A 15,331-nucleotide genomic window follows, 5' to 3' on the forward strand; every position below is an offset into this window, starting at 1 on the left:
TGGTCTTCCTCCACTAATTTGTTTTGACATATTTTCACAATCGGGACAGTGAGATTATTAAGTGTGAAGGCAGTGGAATACAAAACAGTGCTCACCTAAGAAGCGAATGATGCGTCTCAGGAGGGGGTTGAAGTAGCAGCAGTCTGCAGTGACAATGGTCTTCTCCTGGGTTCCCTCTGCCTTGGTGAAAAAAGCACACAGCTCTCCGGCAAGAATCTGTAAACACACAAAAACATCATAGAGTTGATGGAAATTGTTATACATAACTGTTTTTTTACATTCGTGAAAACAACATGACAAAATATCTGGAAAAATGTAATGATGACAATGCTAAATAAATGGTAAAATATTATGAAGACCCTCCCAAAATTCCAATACAACAAAACTATACTATTAATTGCATTAAACTGCATTAAAATACTTCTATGTCATAAACATGATAGATTATGTAATTAAATGTGGAATGCATTGCATTGTTACAATGCACCGAACAAACACATTTATTCATCTAACGACATCAACTAACATTAATTAGTGCTGTCAAAGTTAAAGCATTAACTCATTGATTAATCACAAAAATCGCATTAATAATGTATTAATGCAGATTAATCACACTATTAATTTTGACCGCAGATGATTCTTTATCTTGGCAGCGGATGGTTAAGTTAAATGGTAGCACAGGTTGTGTCTGAGATAACTAAAATGCATAAAAATAAAGCATTTAATAAATGGTTGTGTATGACATTCAGAAGATTCAAGTCAAAATATTGGGGTCATTTTCTTTCATTTTAAATTATGCAAGTAATAAACTGATTAAATATAGAGGAGGATGAGACCATACAGTGGATACAAAAATGTGGAAGACATCCTTGTAACATTACATTTATAAATAATTAACACATACGTAACAGATGTTCTTCAAATTTGGCAGGAAAAATATTGATAAAATCCTTTTTAATTATGTGATTGATCAAAATTCTAGGATGTGATTAATCTGATTTAAACGGACTGCATGTTATCTAACGAGTTAACTACACCATATGGTGCGCTTTACGATTGAAGCCTCACATTCACACACCAGCGGTCAGCTGCTGTCATGCAGGGCGCTGCCAAGTCCACTGGGAGCAAATTGGGGTTCAGTGTCTTGCTCAAGGGCACTTCAACATGGTCACCAGGGGTGAGGACCTAACCCACAACCTCATGGATGGGAGGTGACCACTCTACCACTAAGCCAATGCCGCCTCATTTAAAATTCAATTTAATTTAATTTAATTTAATTTAATTTAATTTAATTTAATAAAAAAAAAAAATTACAGCTCTATTATGCAAACATTGTGATTCAAAAGGCCCCTAAAAACCTGGCCAAAGATGATGAGAAACAATTTATTGTTTAGTGTAATTTCTAATTTGCTTTAGTCCTATTTCAGAGTTATCATTTAGAACCTTTTCTGCTGATGCTCAAGTGATGAATTCGTTAAGTACCAGTTTTCCATTTTGCTGGTATGGTAGCCTTTAAATAGGTGAGCAGCTTCTTATTCGTTACCAAGGCAACCCTGGATTACTGATCGATCTAATAGTGTACCTCTAATAGCCGAAAATAAATAAATAAATAAATAAATAAATTCAATCCATAAGGTTTTTAATTAAAAGAAGGGGGAATAGAAGGTTTGAACCATCCAGTGGACTTGAGTGAGTCACAGAACTCTCATTGCTAAAAGGTGCATGGAGCTGTCTTAGCCCTCTGACATATCTGCCCTGCCTGCATGTGTGCGAACTCATCCGGATCATCGTCAACCACGTCTCTGTCCGACTCAAGCTCCCCCCGACGCTCAAGATCCATGTTTCCCTGATCAAGCCTGTGAACATCAGTTCCCTGAGTCTTCCAACGGCGCCTCCTCCTCCTCCTCCTCCACGTATAGATGGCGATCCGGTCTACACGGTCAGATCCATAATTGATTTCAGGCGCGGGGCCGCGGGGTGCAGTACCTGGTCAACTGGGAGGGCTACAGGCCTGAAGAGCGCCAGTGGGTCCCCCGCTCCTGGATCCTCGATCTGTCCTTACTCCGGGATTTCCACTGCTCCTATCCTGACAAAGCAGGTAGTCAGTCCTCCAGGGAGTGTCCGTTGAGGGGTGAGGGGGTACAGTCATGATTTGAGCTGTTAGGCTGTGCTCTCAGTTTATTATTGTTGCGTTCCAGCCAGCTGACCACAAGGGGTGCCAACACGACTCACAGCTGGTGTCATTCATGCCGTCAGTCTATGTACTTAAAGGGATAGTTCGGATTTTTTGAGGTGCTTGAAGGTGTGGCAGATAACGCTGGGAAAGACTCCAGGGATGTAGTGTGTGTGATTTGGATTCAAATTATGTTTTGTGAAGGCCTCAGTATACTTCTGCTTGAGGCTCACACGGAGGCGTTACGGCAGAGCTCCGCTCGTGTGTTTGCCTTCCAACTTGTGCGCAATGCACATCACAATACACATCGGTGTCTGCTGTAGTTTCACACCAAGTCCCGCTGTCGGTACGACTGGGACACCAGAGTGGAGATTCCTCTGCATTTTAAGACGAATTCAGGAAGTTAAATTTAATTCAGAAACACAAAACAAAGCCGAGGGGAGAGTCGGCTCATCACCGTGGCAATTATTTACGGTGTCGGCCGTAAGCTCGCCAAAACACAACAGCCACGCGCTTAGCGAACACAGTTTTTTGTTGTTGTTGTTGTTTTCCGCCTCTCGTCCCAGGCACATATCCACATGTCCAGCCGTGGTCTCCGAGCAGGAAGTCGATTTGTGCCGCCAAACAGTTGCCTTCACTGAAACTATCTGGGTGAGGGGGCGGTGAGTGAGAAAAAGAAAAAAAAAAAGCTGAGTACGCCATCGAACGGACCAATCACGGGCTAGCTACGCCCCACCATCTATGGCGTGCAAGGAGTGGCGACGTGTGCACCGCAGCGAGCTACGCGACACTTAAAATTCATGGCTCGCGTAGATCATGTGATCTACGCCGTGATCTACGTGAGAGCAAACGTGGAGGCATAAATCAGGCTTGAGACAAGTCCGAGAACTTTTCTGAATATACCTTGTACAATGAGTGTAGATTACAAATGTACAAACATGAAATATTTAGATGCAAGATGAGTGGTCAGCGAGACAATGAAACATTAATTCAGACATGATAAACTCTGTCTTATATAAATACACAATCATGACCCATTTTTGAAGTCTGCTCTGTGAGTCTGTGTGAGTAAAGATCTTGATTTGTGTGAGTGGCTATTTATTCAGTCGAGTGTGCAATTAGACATGCCCTTTTTATGATTATCTGGTTGTAAGAAGAGGTGATCCTTGAGTGATATACTGAAATGGATGAAAAATGAGGAAAAAAAGAGAACAATAATAGTACTAGTGATGTCAGGAAGGTAAAACCCAATTTTAGTAAAATAAATTTTTTAAAAAAGCACTGTAGTCATGGTTGTGGTGGGTGGCATGATTCATCTGTCCATCCATCCATTTTCTGTCAAATTCAGGGTCACTGCAAGGCCTTGAGCCTATCCCAGCTGATTCAGAGCGGAAGGCAGACTACGTCCTGGAATCGCCAGTCAATCCGAGGGCAATTGTGTAAAGTGCATTGAGTGGGAAGTGATCCCATGAAGGATACATGAAAAACAGTATTATGTGAAACATCAACCGACCAATGGCAACATAATTCAAGGGGTAAACTTACAGAACTTTGACTATTTTTCTCAAGCATTGGCTGATTTATGAATTGTTTTTCTGTGCACTTGACCACATACTCGGTATATGCCCTTGATTAGTTTCACTTCTACACTGCACTGCATTGTAACAAATTGACTGTAGAAATTACAATAAATAACTGGCAGAAAAGTTGCCAGCTAATTCTTGTAAAATCTCATTTAATTACTGTGAAAATCATTTACAATATAGTACTGCATTTTTACAAGTATTTACAGTATATAAATTACAGTAACTTACTGTATTTACTTTTTTTTAAAAGAACATAGCAATTCACTGCGATCTGGTTTACAACTGTTTATTGTAATCTAATTTGCAGAAATTTACTGGCAGCTAAAGTTTCCAGTAAATTCCTGTAAATGAATAACACAGTATGTCATTGTAAAATCCATCTATCCATTTTCTTAATCGCTTATTCCTCAATAGGGTTGCAGGGGACTTGGAGCCTTTCCATAGGCTTCGGGCAGTTGGCGAGGTACACCCTCAACTGGTTGCCAGCCAATCGCAGGGCACAGAGAGATGAACAACCATCAACAATAGTGAGATATGTATATATATATATATATGTATATATATATATATATATATATATATATATATATATATATATATATATATATATATATATATATATATCCATCCATCCATTTTCTTGACCGCTTATTCCTCACAAGGGTCACGGGGGCTGCTGGCGCCTATCTCAGCTGGCTCTGGGCAGTAGGCGGGGGACACCCTGGACTGGTTGCCAGCCAATCTCAGGGCACACAGAGACGAACAACCATCCACACTCACAAGCACACCTAGGGACAATTCGGAGCACCAAATTAACCTGCCATGCATGTGGGAGGAGACCGGAGTACCCGGAGAAGACCCACGCGGGCACGGGGAGAACATTCAAACTCATATATACATATATATATATATACCACACAGGTTCAGGGAGAACCAGTCATCAACTGTTACCACCCTCATTGGAAAATTAATCCTCGTTCTGAAGCCGAGTGTGGAAATGAACGTTAACTGTAGTGTTGCCTGTTTATCGAAGAAATGTGATGTGAAGATGTAGACTGCCTTCGTGCTAAAATATTACTAAGTTGCTGAATTCTTGTGTCGCAAACAGAAAACGGAAAAAAAGATGATGTGTGAAACCCAGGAAGTCGGAAGTCCCGCCTCCTCCGTGGCATATACCCCATTCAGATACCCAAGAAAACCCGACAATCTTTACAGTATTTGTCTCTAATCCACATATAATGCCAAAACATTTGATTGCTAATTATACAGCAAATTACTATTCTTTGTTTTGACCCATAATGCACTTCGTTTTTCCCATAATGAATTGCTGTATAGTTAAATACTGTAATTAAAAAAAAAAAAAAAAAAAAAAAAAAACGATAATGCTGTCATTTTTTACTGTAGATTTTACAGAAATGTGTCATAGTGAAACTAATTAATGATTGGAAAACAAATACGAATTCATGGTGGATTTCCTCTGTTTTTATTTTGCAGTAAACATTTTGTCAACCAAGTAAGCAAAAAAAGAAGGCACATCTTGTTATACATTATTTCACATGTGAAACAAGCTGTAGATCAGTAGTAGATCGGCATGAGCATGCTTCCTCTCTGTCCAATCACACTGTTCACTACCTAATCCATTGAGTCGATGCAGGGGCTGACTTGGTCCACCAGGAAATTAGCACACAGGGTGAGATTGGAAAACTCCACAAAAACAAAATAATGACTGATGGAGAAATGAGTTTTGAAATTCAAAATGAAATGTTTGAATTTGGAATTTATCCAGTCCTTCCTTTTTATTGCTGTGAGCATAAAAATCAGTCACAATATGCAGAGTGTGATCAATTTTTCATCATATGTGCAAAGGAAGTATAGCATCAGCAAGTAAATTGAAAAGTTTTTAAATAGTTCTTTTATCCCTTTATTTTATACCTACAACGTAGTTTTTTAAAATTACATTCAACATCATCTGTCCCCTTTTAAAAGATGTTCTCTAACCTATTTACCTCACGTTCACAGACTGAGCAACATAGCTGGTGCAGAGCAGAGGAAACCTCAACCTTACCCAGTCACAACAATTGGTGCTACCCTCTCGCACCACGGAGCCCCTGCCATCTGTCTCTTTGACCTGGGATGATGGTACACTAGGCTCAACTATGAGGGAGGTCTGTATTTTAATGGTGTAAACATATGGACATTTGAAGAACCATCAGTCCATCTATTCATCTCTTTTCTTTATGGCTAAGAACTGCAAGGTAGGTTCTGAAAGGGACCTGTCTGAGACATAGTTTTTTATATTTCATTCGGCGTATGCATCATTCATAAAACAATACTAATTATCAATCTAATTTGCACCTACAAAACAATGTAGAAAAACTATCATTTCCACAAAGCACTGTGGTGTTTCTTCCTAGAATAAAGCAAGGAGTGGGCACAAGTGCAAAGATGGATGGCAAAGTTCATTTGCACCAGCCTGTGTCTCTCACAGAGAGTTAGTGCAGTGATTTACCTTGCTGCTGTAGAACGAAAAGAACTCTCTGCCAGCTCATGTGAGGAAAGACCAGTACTGTAGGTGTAAGTGATGTGCAATGACCTAGATCAAGAGGAAGGAAAGCACCAACAGCTGGGGCGGCCTTGAATTATCGTTTATTGTGGTTTGTAAACGAGTCAATTCCTGTATTCATTTGCAAGTATGGTTGCTACAGTTTTTTTTTTCTTTTTAAAAAAAAAATCTTTAGGCAGTTATTACTATTCATTGTAGATTGTAACATTATTTTATGCAAAATAGTCACGCTTGGACAAACAGCATTAAAAATCCTTCTAGATTCTATATCCAACAGAAGTCACCCTGATTTTGGTCACCAGCCAATTGTGAGGTACATATCGATAAACAACTATTATTATTCATACTCACATTTATACTTACAGGAAATTTAGTCTTTGATTAACCATAAAGTATCACATAAGGTTTGGAATTAGGACCCAAACGCAGACAAGACACAGGAAACAAAGAGTCTTTACGCAGGGCTGGATTCAGATGCCCTTGAACTGATGGAGAAACCTTGACTGAGAAACCTCGATTAAGAGAGCAGGGCTGGTTGTGTTATGGTTTGGGTTTTGGTTTCTGCTACTTTTGTTGGGCTTTTGAGTTTGTCTTGTTTGTTTCTGCTGTCTGGTTTGTCTCTCCTAGTCTCGTTATTGTTAACCTTGTCCACCTGCGTGTGTCTTCCCTTCCCAGTGTATCTACCAATCAGCTTCCCTTGCCACTTGTGTCTTGCCCAGCTGTGTCTAGTCATTGTCAATTAGTGTGTTTATTTAGTCACCTGTTTTCCATTCAGTCCTTGTTGGTTCATTGTTGTTGTCATGTTTCCCTCGAGTCGTGCTTCCGGTTTTTGTTTAAGAATTTCCACCAATGTTTTGTATTAGTCTTTTTGTATAATTCCTTTTTTTTTTTTTTTTTTTGGCCAGTTTCTTGTTTTTGGTTAATTAAATCATTTTTGACTGCACCTCTGCCTCCAAGCCGTTTTCCCTCCACCTGGGTCCACCATCTCCACCACACCAAACCTTGACAGGTTGGAAGCAACCTCATGGAAGAACAGCTCGCAGAGAAGAGGAGGGATAAAAAAAAAAAACCTTAATGTACTGAAGGAAAATCTTGGTTAAGGAACCTCACCATACTGACAAAAGTGTCTTTCAATATCTCTTGCTAAGGTAATGCACAATTGACAGAATGAAAGCCTACATGACAAAAATGGAGTCCCTAGACAAACTAAGATTGACTGACAGCATAGCAACTGACAACATTCTCATCAAAACGGACATTTACATAAGACTACAGAAAATAAAAGAGTGGCTAACTTATCATCAACAGGGACAGCAATTGTATAACAACTACAAAATAAAAATTGCAATATTAAATTTCATCAAATAATTCCTGAAATAGGCAAATGAAACTGTGAAACTAAGCAAGGAAAAAACAAGCAAACAACCAAGCAACTCTGAAGAAATGTTACAATATACTTTCTCCTTCTAAAATACCTTCCCTGGTCAGCCTTTGCTAATTATCTTATATGGTTCCTAAAAGAATACTGCTTGTATACACATAACATTTTAGATCTAGTTATATTAAAATTGTTTTAGTGCACTTGGAGAATAAACAGTAATATTTCGTTAAAAGTACATTACGGTGTACCATGAACTCTCGGGTTGGCAGGTCTTCCGCCTCATATAAGCACGCATGGTCTAGTTTGCATGGAGTGACAAAAGTGTTTCCTTGCACATTAAAGATTGAAAATATATTATCGTCTGAAAAGAAAAACCTGTTTTTCATGTGGTGTAATCTTTTATTGTGGGCGTTTTTTGGTGTGTCTGTTGCACATTTGAAGATCCCTGTTAAGCATCTTGCTTGGAACTAAACAGTTACTCTCCTCGAAACAGAGTGTTGTGATATGTAACTGGAACTAGTTACTGCCTCCAGGCGGAGTGATACGCTGTGTACGATAGGCTTGAGGAGCGTATGGATATGTGTGATTAGGCTTGTGTAGTAAAGAGTGGAGTGCACTAAAAAGATCATCTGAACTCTACCAAAGACTCATTATTGCTACACGAATAACACAACATGGTGGCAGCGGTAATGGATTGCCTGCTAAACGTCGATGTCTACTCTCCACTCACGGAGTAATTGTCCGAGGATAATTCATTGCTGTTGAACGTGGTGAGTGAGACGGAGCTAAGTGCTAACGGAGGCAAGCTACATATCGGCGGTGCATTGAAGCTACAAGTGCAGTATGGCGTTGCATATACCAGTGATGAATTGGTCCGAAGCGGATCTGAGTGAAGCTATAACGTTATTCAGGCAGAAGATGTGTCTCTATTTGGATGATGAAGGAATAACGGATGAAGTTAAACAAGCTAGAAAAATATGCAGAGGTATTGGGGATGAAGGGCTAAGAAGGCTTAATGCTAGTGGACTCAGTGATGATGATAAGAAAGACCCGCAAAAGCTGTGGACATTTTTTGAAGACCAACTGAAGCTGAATGTGAATTTCAGGATTCACAGACTCCACTTAATGCAATTCAGACAAAAGTCAGATGAAAACATTGATGATTTTGTGACTAGGGCGAGAACTTTAGCGCTGAAATGTCAATTCACTGACGCAGAGTTGAATGAACGTCTTATTGAACTCATAATTGCTAGCACCCCACATGATGCACTGAGAAATGACCTGTATGGAAAACCCCAAGGCTATTCTTTGGCTGATGTGCTGAAAGAAGGACGGAAATATGAAGCATTAACTGCGGGGAATGCGCAGTTGAGCCAGCTTGGATTGTCTAAATCAGAAAATTCTGAAAATGTGCATGCCATACAGAGGGACCACACATGTCGGAGATGTAACACAAGCCATCATCCACGCCAGTGTCCTGCATTCCATGACATCTGCAAGGCTTGTGGTAAGAAAGGACATTGGGCACGTTGCTGTAAGAAGACAAAACAACAACATAAGCAAGATGGTGACATAAGTAGAACAAATAAGTCACATCCAACCCAATACATGCATGCCAAACACAAGGTATATAAGAAAGGACAGAAATTCAAAATAGATGTGGTTGACAGTCAAGACACACAGGAAGAATTATATCAGCATGAGTTCCATTCTATCACTGTCAGTGACAAGTGTATGCACAGCATTGAAAGTACAGCACCTAGAGAGGAGGCATACACCGCACTGAATGTGAGACCACCGGATGTGCCAGGCGATGGACATACACTTCGTCTTAAAATTGACACAGGGGCGTCAGGAAATACTCTACCACTGAGGACATTTAGACAAATGTATGGAACGAGAGCACTACAAAGGCTCAAGAAAAATAAGAGGAGGTTATCTGCCTACAGTCGCCATGAGATTCATTGTCTCTGAACCATAACCATCCCATGTCAGTACAAAGATTCCGAATGGATCAATGCCAAGTTCTATGTCGTGGATGTACCAGGACCAGCTGTGGTTGGACTACCCACGAGTGAGCTACTAAAGCTAGTGACTGTACATGTGGACACTGTACAAGGAACAATGAATGACGACAAAGGAGGGAAAACACAGAAAAACCTGCCGAAAATAACAACATGCAGTGATCTCAAGAGAGCATACCCAAACCAGTTTGACAAAATAGGGAACTTTGAAGGGGCTGCAAAACTGATTTTGAAGGATGATGCAGAGCCGTTCGTCGATCCGCCACGAAAGTGCAGCATACACATTAAAGACAAACTTCAAGAGGAGCTAAACAAACTGGTTGAAGAGGGTGTACTACAAAAAGTGGAACAGCATACTGACTGGTGTTCAAGTTTGGCATACAGTACCAAAAGGGATGGAACCCTACGGATATGCCTAGACCCACAAAAACTAAACTCGAGCCTGAAAAGATGCCCACACAAAATACCAACTGTGGAGGAGCTGAACCCCAAATTTGCAAATGCAAAAATATTCAGCAAGCTGGATGCAAAAGCTGGATATTGGTCAATACACCTGGATGAAGAATCACAGCTTTTGACAACATTTCGCACTCCATTTGGCAGATACTGCTGAAAACATTTGCCTTTTGGACTAAGTGTGTCACAGGACCTTTTCCAGGCCAGGATGGACCAAATTCTCGAGGGGCTCGATGGTGTGGTCAGTATAGCTGATGACACTGTTGTCAGTGGAAAAAATGAAGAAGAGCATGACAGACATCTGATCGGCTTGATGGAACGGGCAGTTGAAGCAGGTATGGTGTTCAACAGCGAGAAATGTGCCATCAAGCAGAAAAGCATCTCATTCTTTGGCAACCTTTACACCGAAGACGGCATAAAACCTGACGTGGCAAAAGTAAGAGACATCCAAGGAATGCCGTCTTCTCAAAACAAAGACGAACTGCACAGATTCCTTGGAATGCTCACATACCTCGCAGCCTACATACCCAAGTTTGCTGAAAAGGCACACACCTTAAGAGGGCTGCTGAAAAGCGATGCATTGTGGGTATGGGAAGCTGATCATCAGAAATGCTTTGAGGAGTTGAAAGAAGCTATTGCTGAGGATGTATGTCTGAAATACTATGACGCAAGCACACCTTTGACGCTTGAGGTAGATGCATCACAAAAAGGCCTTGGAATAGCGCTGGTACAAAATGACAAACCCATTGCATTTGGATCAAAAACACTGACAGACTGCCAGTCAAGGTACAGCAACATTGAAAGAGAAATGCTGGCGATCGTGTACGGTATGCAGCGGTACCATACTTACCTGTATGGTAAGTCATTTACAGTGATCACAGATCACAAGCCACTGGTCACCATCTGTGCAAAACCTCTACATGCAGCACCACCTCGTCTCCAACGTATGTTGATTAAAACCCAAGGATACAACTATGAAGTCAAATACAGACCTGGAGCGGAGATGGTACTGGCAGACACACTCAGTAGACTGCCAAACCCTGAAAATGATGGTGAGATTCAATTGGATGAACGCATAGATGGAGTCAACGTTGAAATAGACGACCCAGGAAAGTACACAATTGCCATGATAAACTTCTCCTGCGAGAAGCAAGAAGCATTACGCAAACTAACTGCTGATGACCCAAAACTTGGACAGCTGAAAGAACTTATCTACAAAGGATGGCCTGACAGTATGAAGACTTGCGTGCATACTGGTCTTTCAGGGATGAGCTTCCTGTGGAAGCCGGAGTCATATTCAAGGGAAGACATATACTCATTCCTGAACCATTGCGCAAAGACATTTTGAGTCAACTCCATGTGGGCCATCAAGGTATAGAAAAAACACGCCGGCTGGCAAGAGAAAGCGTCTACTGGATAAAGATAAATGAGGACATTGAAAAGACATGTAAGTCCTGCAGTGTGTGTGCAGAGCATCAGGATGCGAATCCAGAAGAACCTCTCACACCGCACAGCACACCTTCAAAACCATGGCAGTCAATAGCGTCTGACTTGTTTGAAATCAAGGGTCGCCAGTTCCTGCTGACTGTGGATAGATACTCCAAGTATCCACTGGTGGATGAAATGTCTACTCCAGTTTCCAGCCATTCTGTTGCACGACATCTTCAAACATACATGTCTATGTTTGGACGGCCGGATGAAATACTGACTGACAATGGACCACAATTCACTGGACAACCTTTTAAAGAACTGATGACTGCGTGGGGGGTAAGACACATTACAAGTTCACCAAATTACCCGAAAAGTAATGGTTTCATCGAAAGGCATGTAAGATACGTTAAGGCCATCGTGAAGAAAACAATACAAAACAAAGATGACCTGTACATTGCTTTGCTGCAAGTAAGGGCGACACCTATTGACAGCAAGTTGCCATCACCTGCAGAGCTTCTCTTTGGCAGGAGTGTCACTACCCTGTTGCCAAGCCGGACAGATCCAGGAAGAGAGGAACACCGAGAGCATCTGGCGCATAGAGCAGCTGCAATGAAAGAGCACCATGACCGTAGCTCTCACAAGGAACTCCCTGAACTACATCCTGGACAGCATGTGACAATGTGGGACAAGGAGAGACGGACATGGCACCCAGCAGTTGTCTTGCATAAATGCAATGAGCCGCGGAGCTACATTGTTCAAACACCAAATGGAAATAATCTGAGACGCAACAGGAGCCATCTACGTGGACCCTACAACATAAGGATGCAACAAACACAGCCTGTAAGGAGAGTGAACTTTGCAGAGCCAGATATGTGGGATGAAGATCACCAGGATCACAGAGGGCAAAGACAAGAGGATACACCAAACAGAAAAACTAAAACCAATGAGCCAATAAAAACCAGATGTGGAAGGCTTGTAGTCAAACCAACTCGCTACAAGGACTACGTTGAATAGTTAAACCTATAGAAGAGGAAAAAAAAGAAAAGTTTTTTGCGTTCTGTGTAAACATTTTCTGCAAAGTTGATGTGTTCAAATATGACAAGTTTGTTATCTTAAAATGGATAGAATTAAGATTTCTGTGTAGAACACAAATTTATGTTGATGCAAATTTTTGTTATGTTTTGTTATGGGATTGTTCATGTAAAACAGGGGGGGATGTTGTGATATGTAACTGGAACTAGTTACTGCCTCCAGGCGGAGTGATACGCTGTGTACGATAGGCTTGAGGAGCGTATGGATATGTGTGATTAGGCTTGTGTAGTAAAGAGTGGAGTGCACTAAAAAAATCATCTGAACTCTACCAAAGACTCATTATTGCTTCACGAATAACACAACAGAGAGCACATGCACTCCCTCTATAGCGCTCTAATTTGTTTTTTTGTTGTGGCGTGTTCCTGAGTAAGTCCCCTTGCTGCCCATTCTCATTGTACATACATGTGCACCAACACGCACGAGCCACGTGCACGCACGCGCACACACCTGCTTGTCAGGGTTGAGGGGGAGGGTGTCACCTCCATGCAGTTCACCAATCTGCTCACGCTATATATTTAGTGCAGCAAATACCAGAAATAATTCATCAACAAGCGGGTAAAACTGACAATCAAAGCAAATGTCTCCCTGAGGCAGTGACTTTGACAGCCTCACTGTCCATCAAAGTTCTTTCCTTCACTGTCATATTTTATTAATAGATGCACACCCACTTGCTGATTTTGCTTTTCTCACACATTCATAAATAAGTAAAACTCTTACCGTGAGGGTTGGAATGGCAGTGACGAGCGAGTAGATGAGGACAGGGGGAATCTTGCTGGTGTTGTCTGGTCCAGGATAGGGCTTGGAGAAGGTTTTGTCATAACAGAAGAACCCTTGGATGTGAACGGGGAAGGTGTCTGTGAACTCGAAGTAGTAAGCCAGGAGAACCGTCCCAGCCATGATGACCAGCTGGAAATAGAACATTATCACTCCGTTAGAAAACGAAAGGACAACAGGAGAGCGAGAGGAGGGGGAGACCGAGGCGGGGGAGGAGAGGGAGCTGGAAGAGTCCAGTCCCAGCTCCCTTTTGCAATGAGGAGATTCATAGGAAAATATCAGATACAGAGTGAGACGTTAGTGTTTGGATCCAGATTACAGGCAGAGAAGAAAGAAAGCGAGAGAGCGCACATGTAAAAAGATAAGGACATGAAAGTGATCTTTTTCCCTCTTCGGGGTACAAAAATGGAAACAAAATAAAACCAAAGCAGGTTCCCAAGCAAGGAATTGAAGTGTGAGAGCGCAGACATAGAGACAGAACGCTGCTACATTTGAATGTGTGTGTATGTATGCTACATTGACAGTGAAATGTGTAGAACGGCAGTTATCTTCAGTTTCAGTTACCTTAAGTTTCTAAGCAGAAAAAAAAATGGTCATAGTGTTTTCAAGAAGGCAGCGCAGCCTAGAAAAGATGTGACCAGTCATTTTTTTGTTGATGGTGAGGACATCAATCAATTAATGTGTGGATGAACAGTAACTGCTCATGGTGAGAAGGGCTGAATCGAGCTCACAATAAATCTACTTATTGTATCTATTAGGCTTTACAGAATCAGATAAAACCTGCAGTCTACTGTAGTTGTAGGGCAAGTGTCATTAGCCGAATCAAAAATCACATGTTGAAAAGAACTTGTCAGGAATGGGATTTGAACGCACACCTCCATTTCGAGACCGGAAAGCCCAAGTCACGAGGAAAGATGCACATCTTCAATCTGGCACATTAGACCACTCAGCCGTCCTCACATGCGAGAACATTTAAATCATGGGAAACAAAACCTACAACAGTCTTGTCCCAACAGCCAAGTCAATACACATCCTAAATTACTTTTCTGCAGTACGTTTTGAATCCATGCTTCCACTTGAAGGCAGAAATCCCAAGTTACTGTGAAAGGAGTCACATCTTTTGTCAGGTGCCAGACAGTACTACTTGTATATGTTCGGAAACTACCTGGTAACTTGAGTTTCTACTGCTGAGTCCATACTCATGTTCAGAAGGAATTGAAAAGACTTGTACTTGAACCGATTCCTTCCTTGGGAGACCAAAAGTCCCAATAGACAGTGGAAGGTGGAAGTACACCAGCCTTGTGTCCAAATTCACAAGGTTGGGTCCTCTGAAGGCCAAATTTGTCTACTGCATGATGACATTCCCTGCGTGACTCGCCAGCACAGACATAAGAATGGATTGTCAATGCTGCTTTTTGGTAGCACATTATTTTTATCGTGATATCGCAATATTAAAACTACCACAATATCATTGTCAAGTCACGATATTAAAAGCAGTACATCTGTTCAAACAAAGTCAGGTTGATTTCAGCTTGTGCAGTTCTAGCACCCTCCGGTGGCTATTTTTTTTTTTTTTTTTTTTTTTTTGTGGTTTAATTTCACAAGGCATGTTTTGGCCCTTCTATGTTTAAAATCCACGCTAATGGTCAGATAAACTGAACGTACTATGCTTGTGAAGTACCGTATTATCACGACTATAAGGCACATCTAAAAGCCTTCAATTTTTTCAAAAGCTGCCCATGCACCTTATAATCCATTGCACCTTATATATGGATCAATATTGAGCTGCAACAGGTCTCGCTGTCAAGACGCTATCGGTGACCGCGCACGATCGGTGACGCGCATGCTCTG

At 41.3% G+C, this 15,331-nt stretch overlaps 1 protein-coding gene across 4 annotated transcripts in view; it reads right to left on the bottom strand.

Moving 5' to 3' along the window:
• plppr2a (phospholipid phosphatase related 2a) overlaps window positions 1–15,331 on the bottom strand; it is a 74,786-nt gene that overhangs the window by 19,790 nt on the left and 39,665 nt on the right. For all 4 annotated transcript variants that reach the window (XM_077499640.1, XM_077499666.1, XM_077499650.1 and 1 more), the window contains exons 3-4: window positions 13,424–13,612; window positions 96–216 (exon numbers count right to left, since the gene is read on the bottom strand). In XM_077499640.1, coding sequence (XP_077355766.1) covers window positions 96–216; window positions 13,424–13,612 — 310 coding nt within the window. The remainder of the gene's footprint in view (window positions 1–95; window positions 217–13,423; window positions 13,613–15,331) is intronic.

The sequence above is a fragment of the Festucalex cinctus genome, chromosome 1 (assembly GCF_051991245.1).
Source record: "Festucalex cinctus isolate MCC-2025b chromosome 1, RoL_Fcin_1.0, whole genome shotgun sequence".
NCBI lineage: Eukaryota > Metazoa > Chordata > Actinopteri > Syngnathiformes > Syngnathidae > Festucalex > Festucalex cinctus.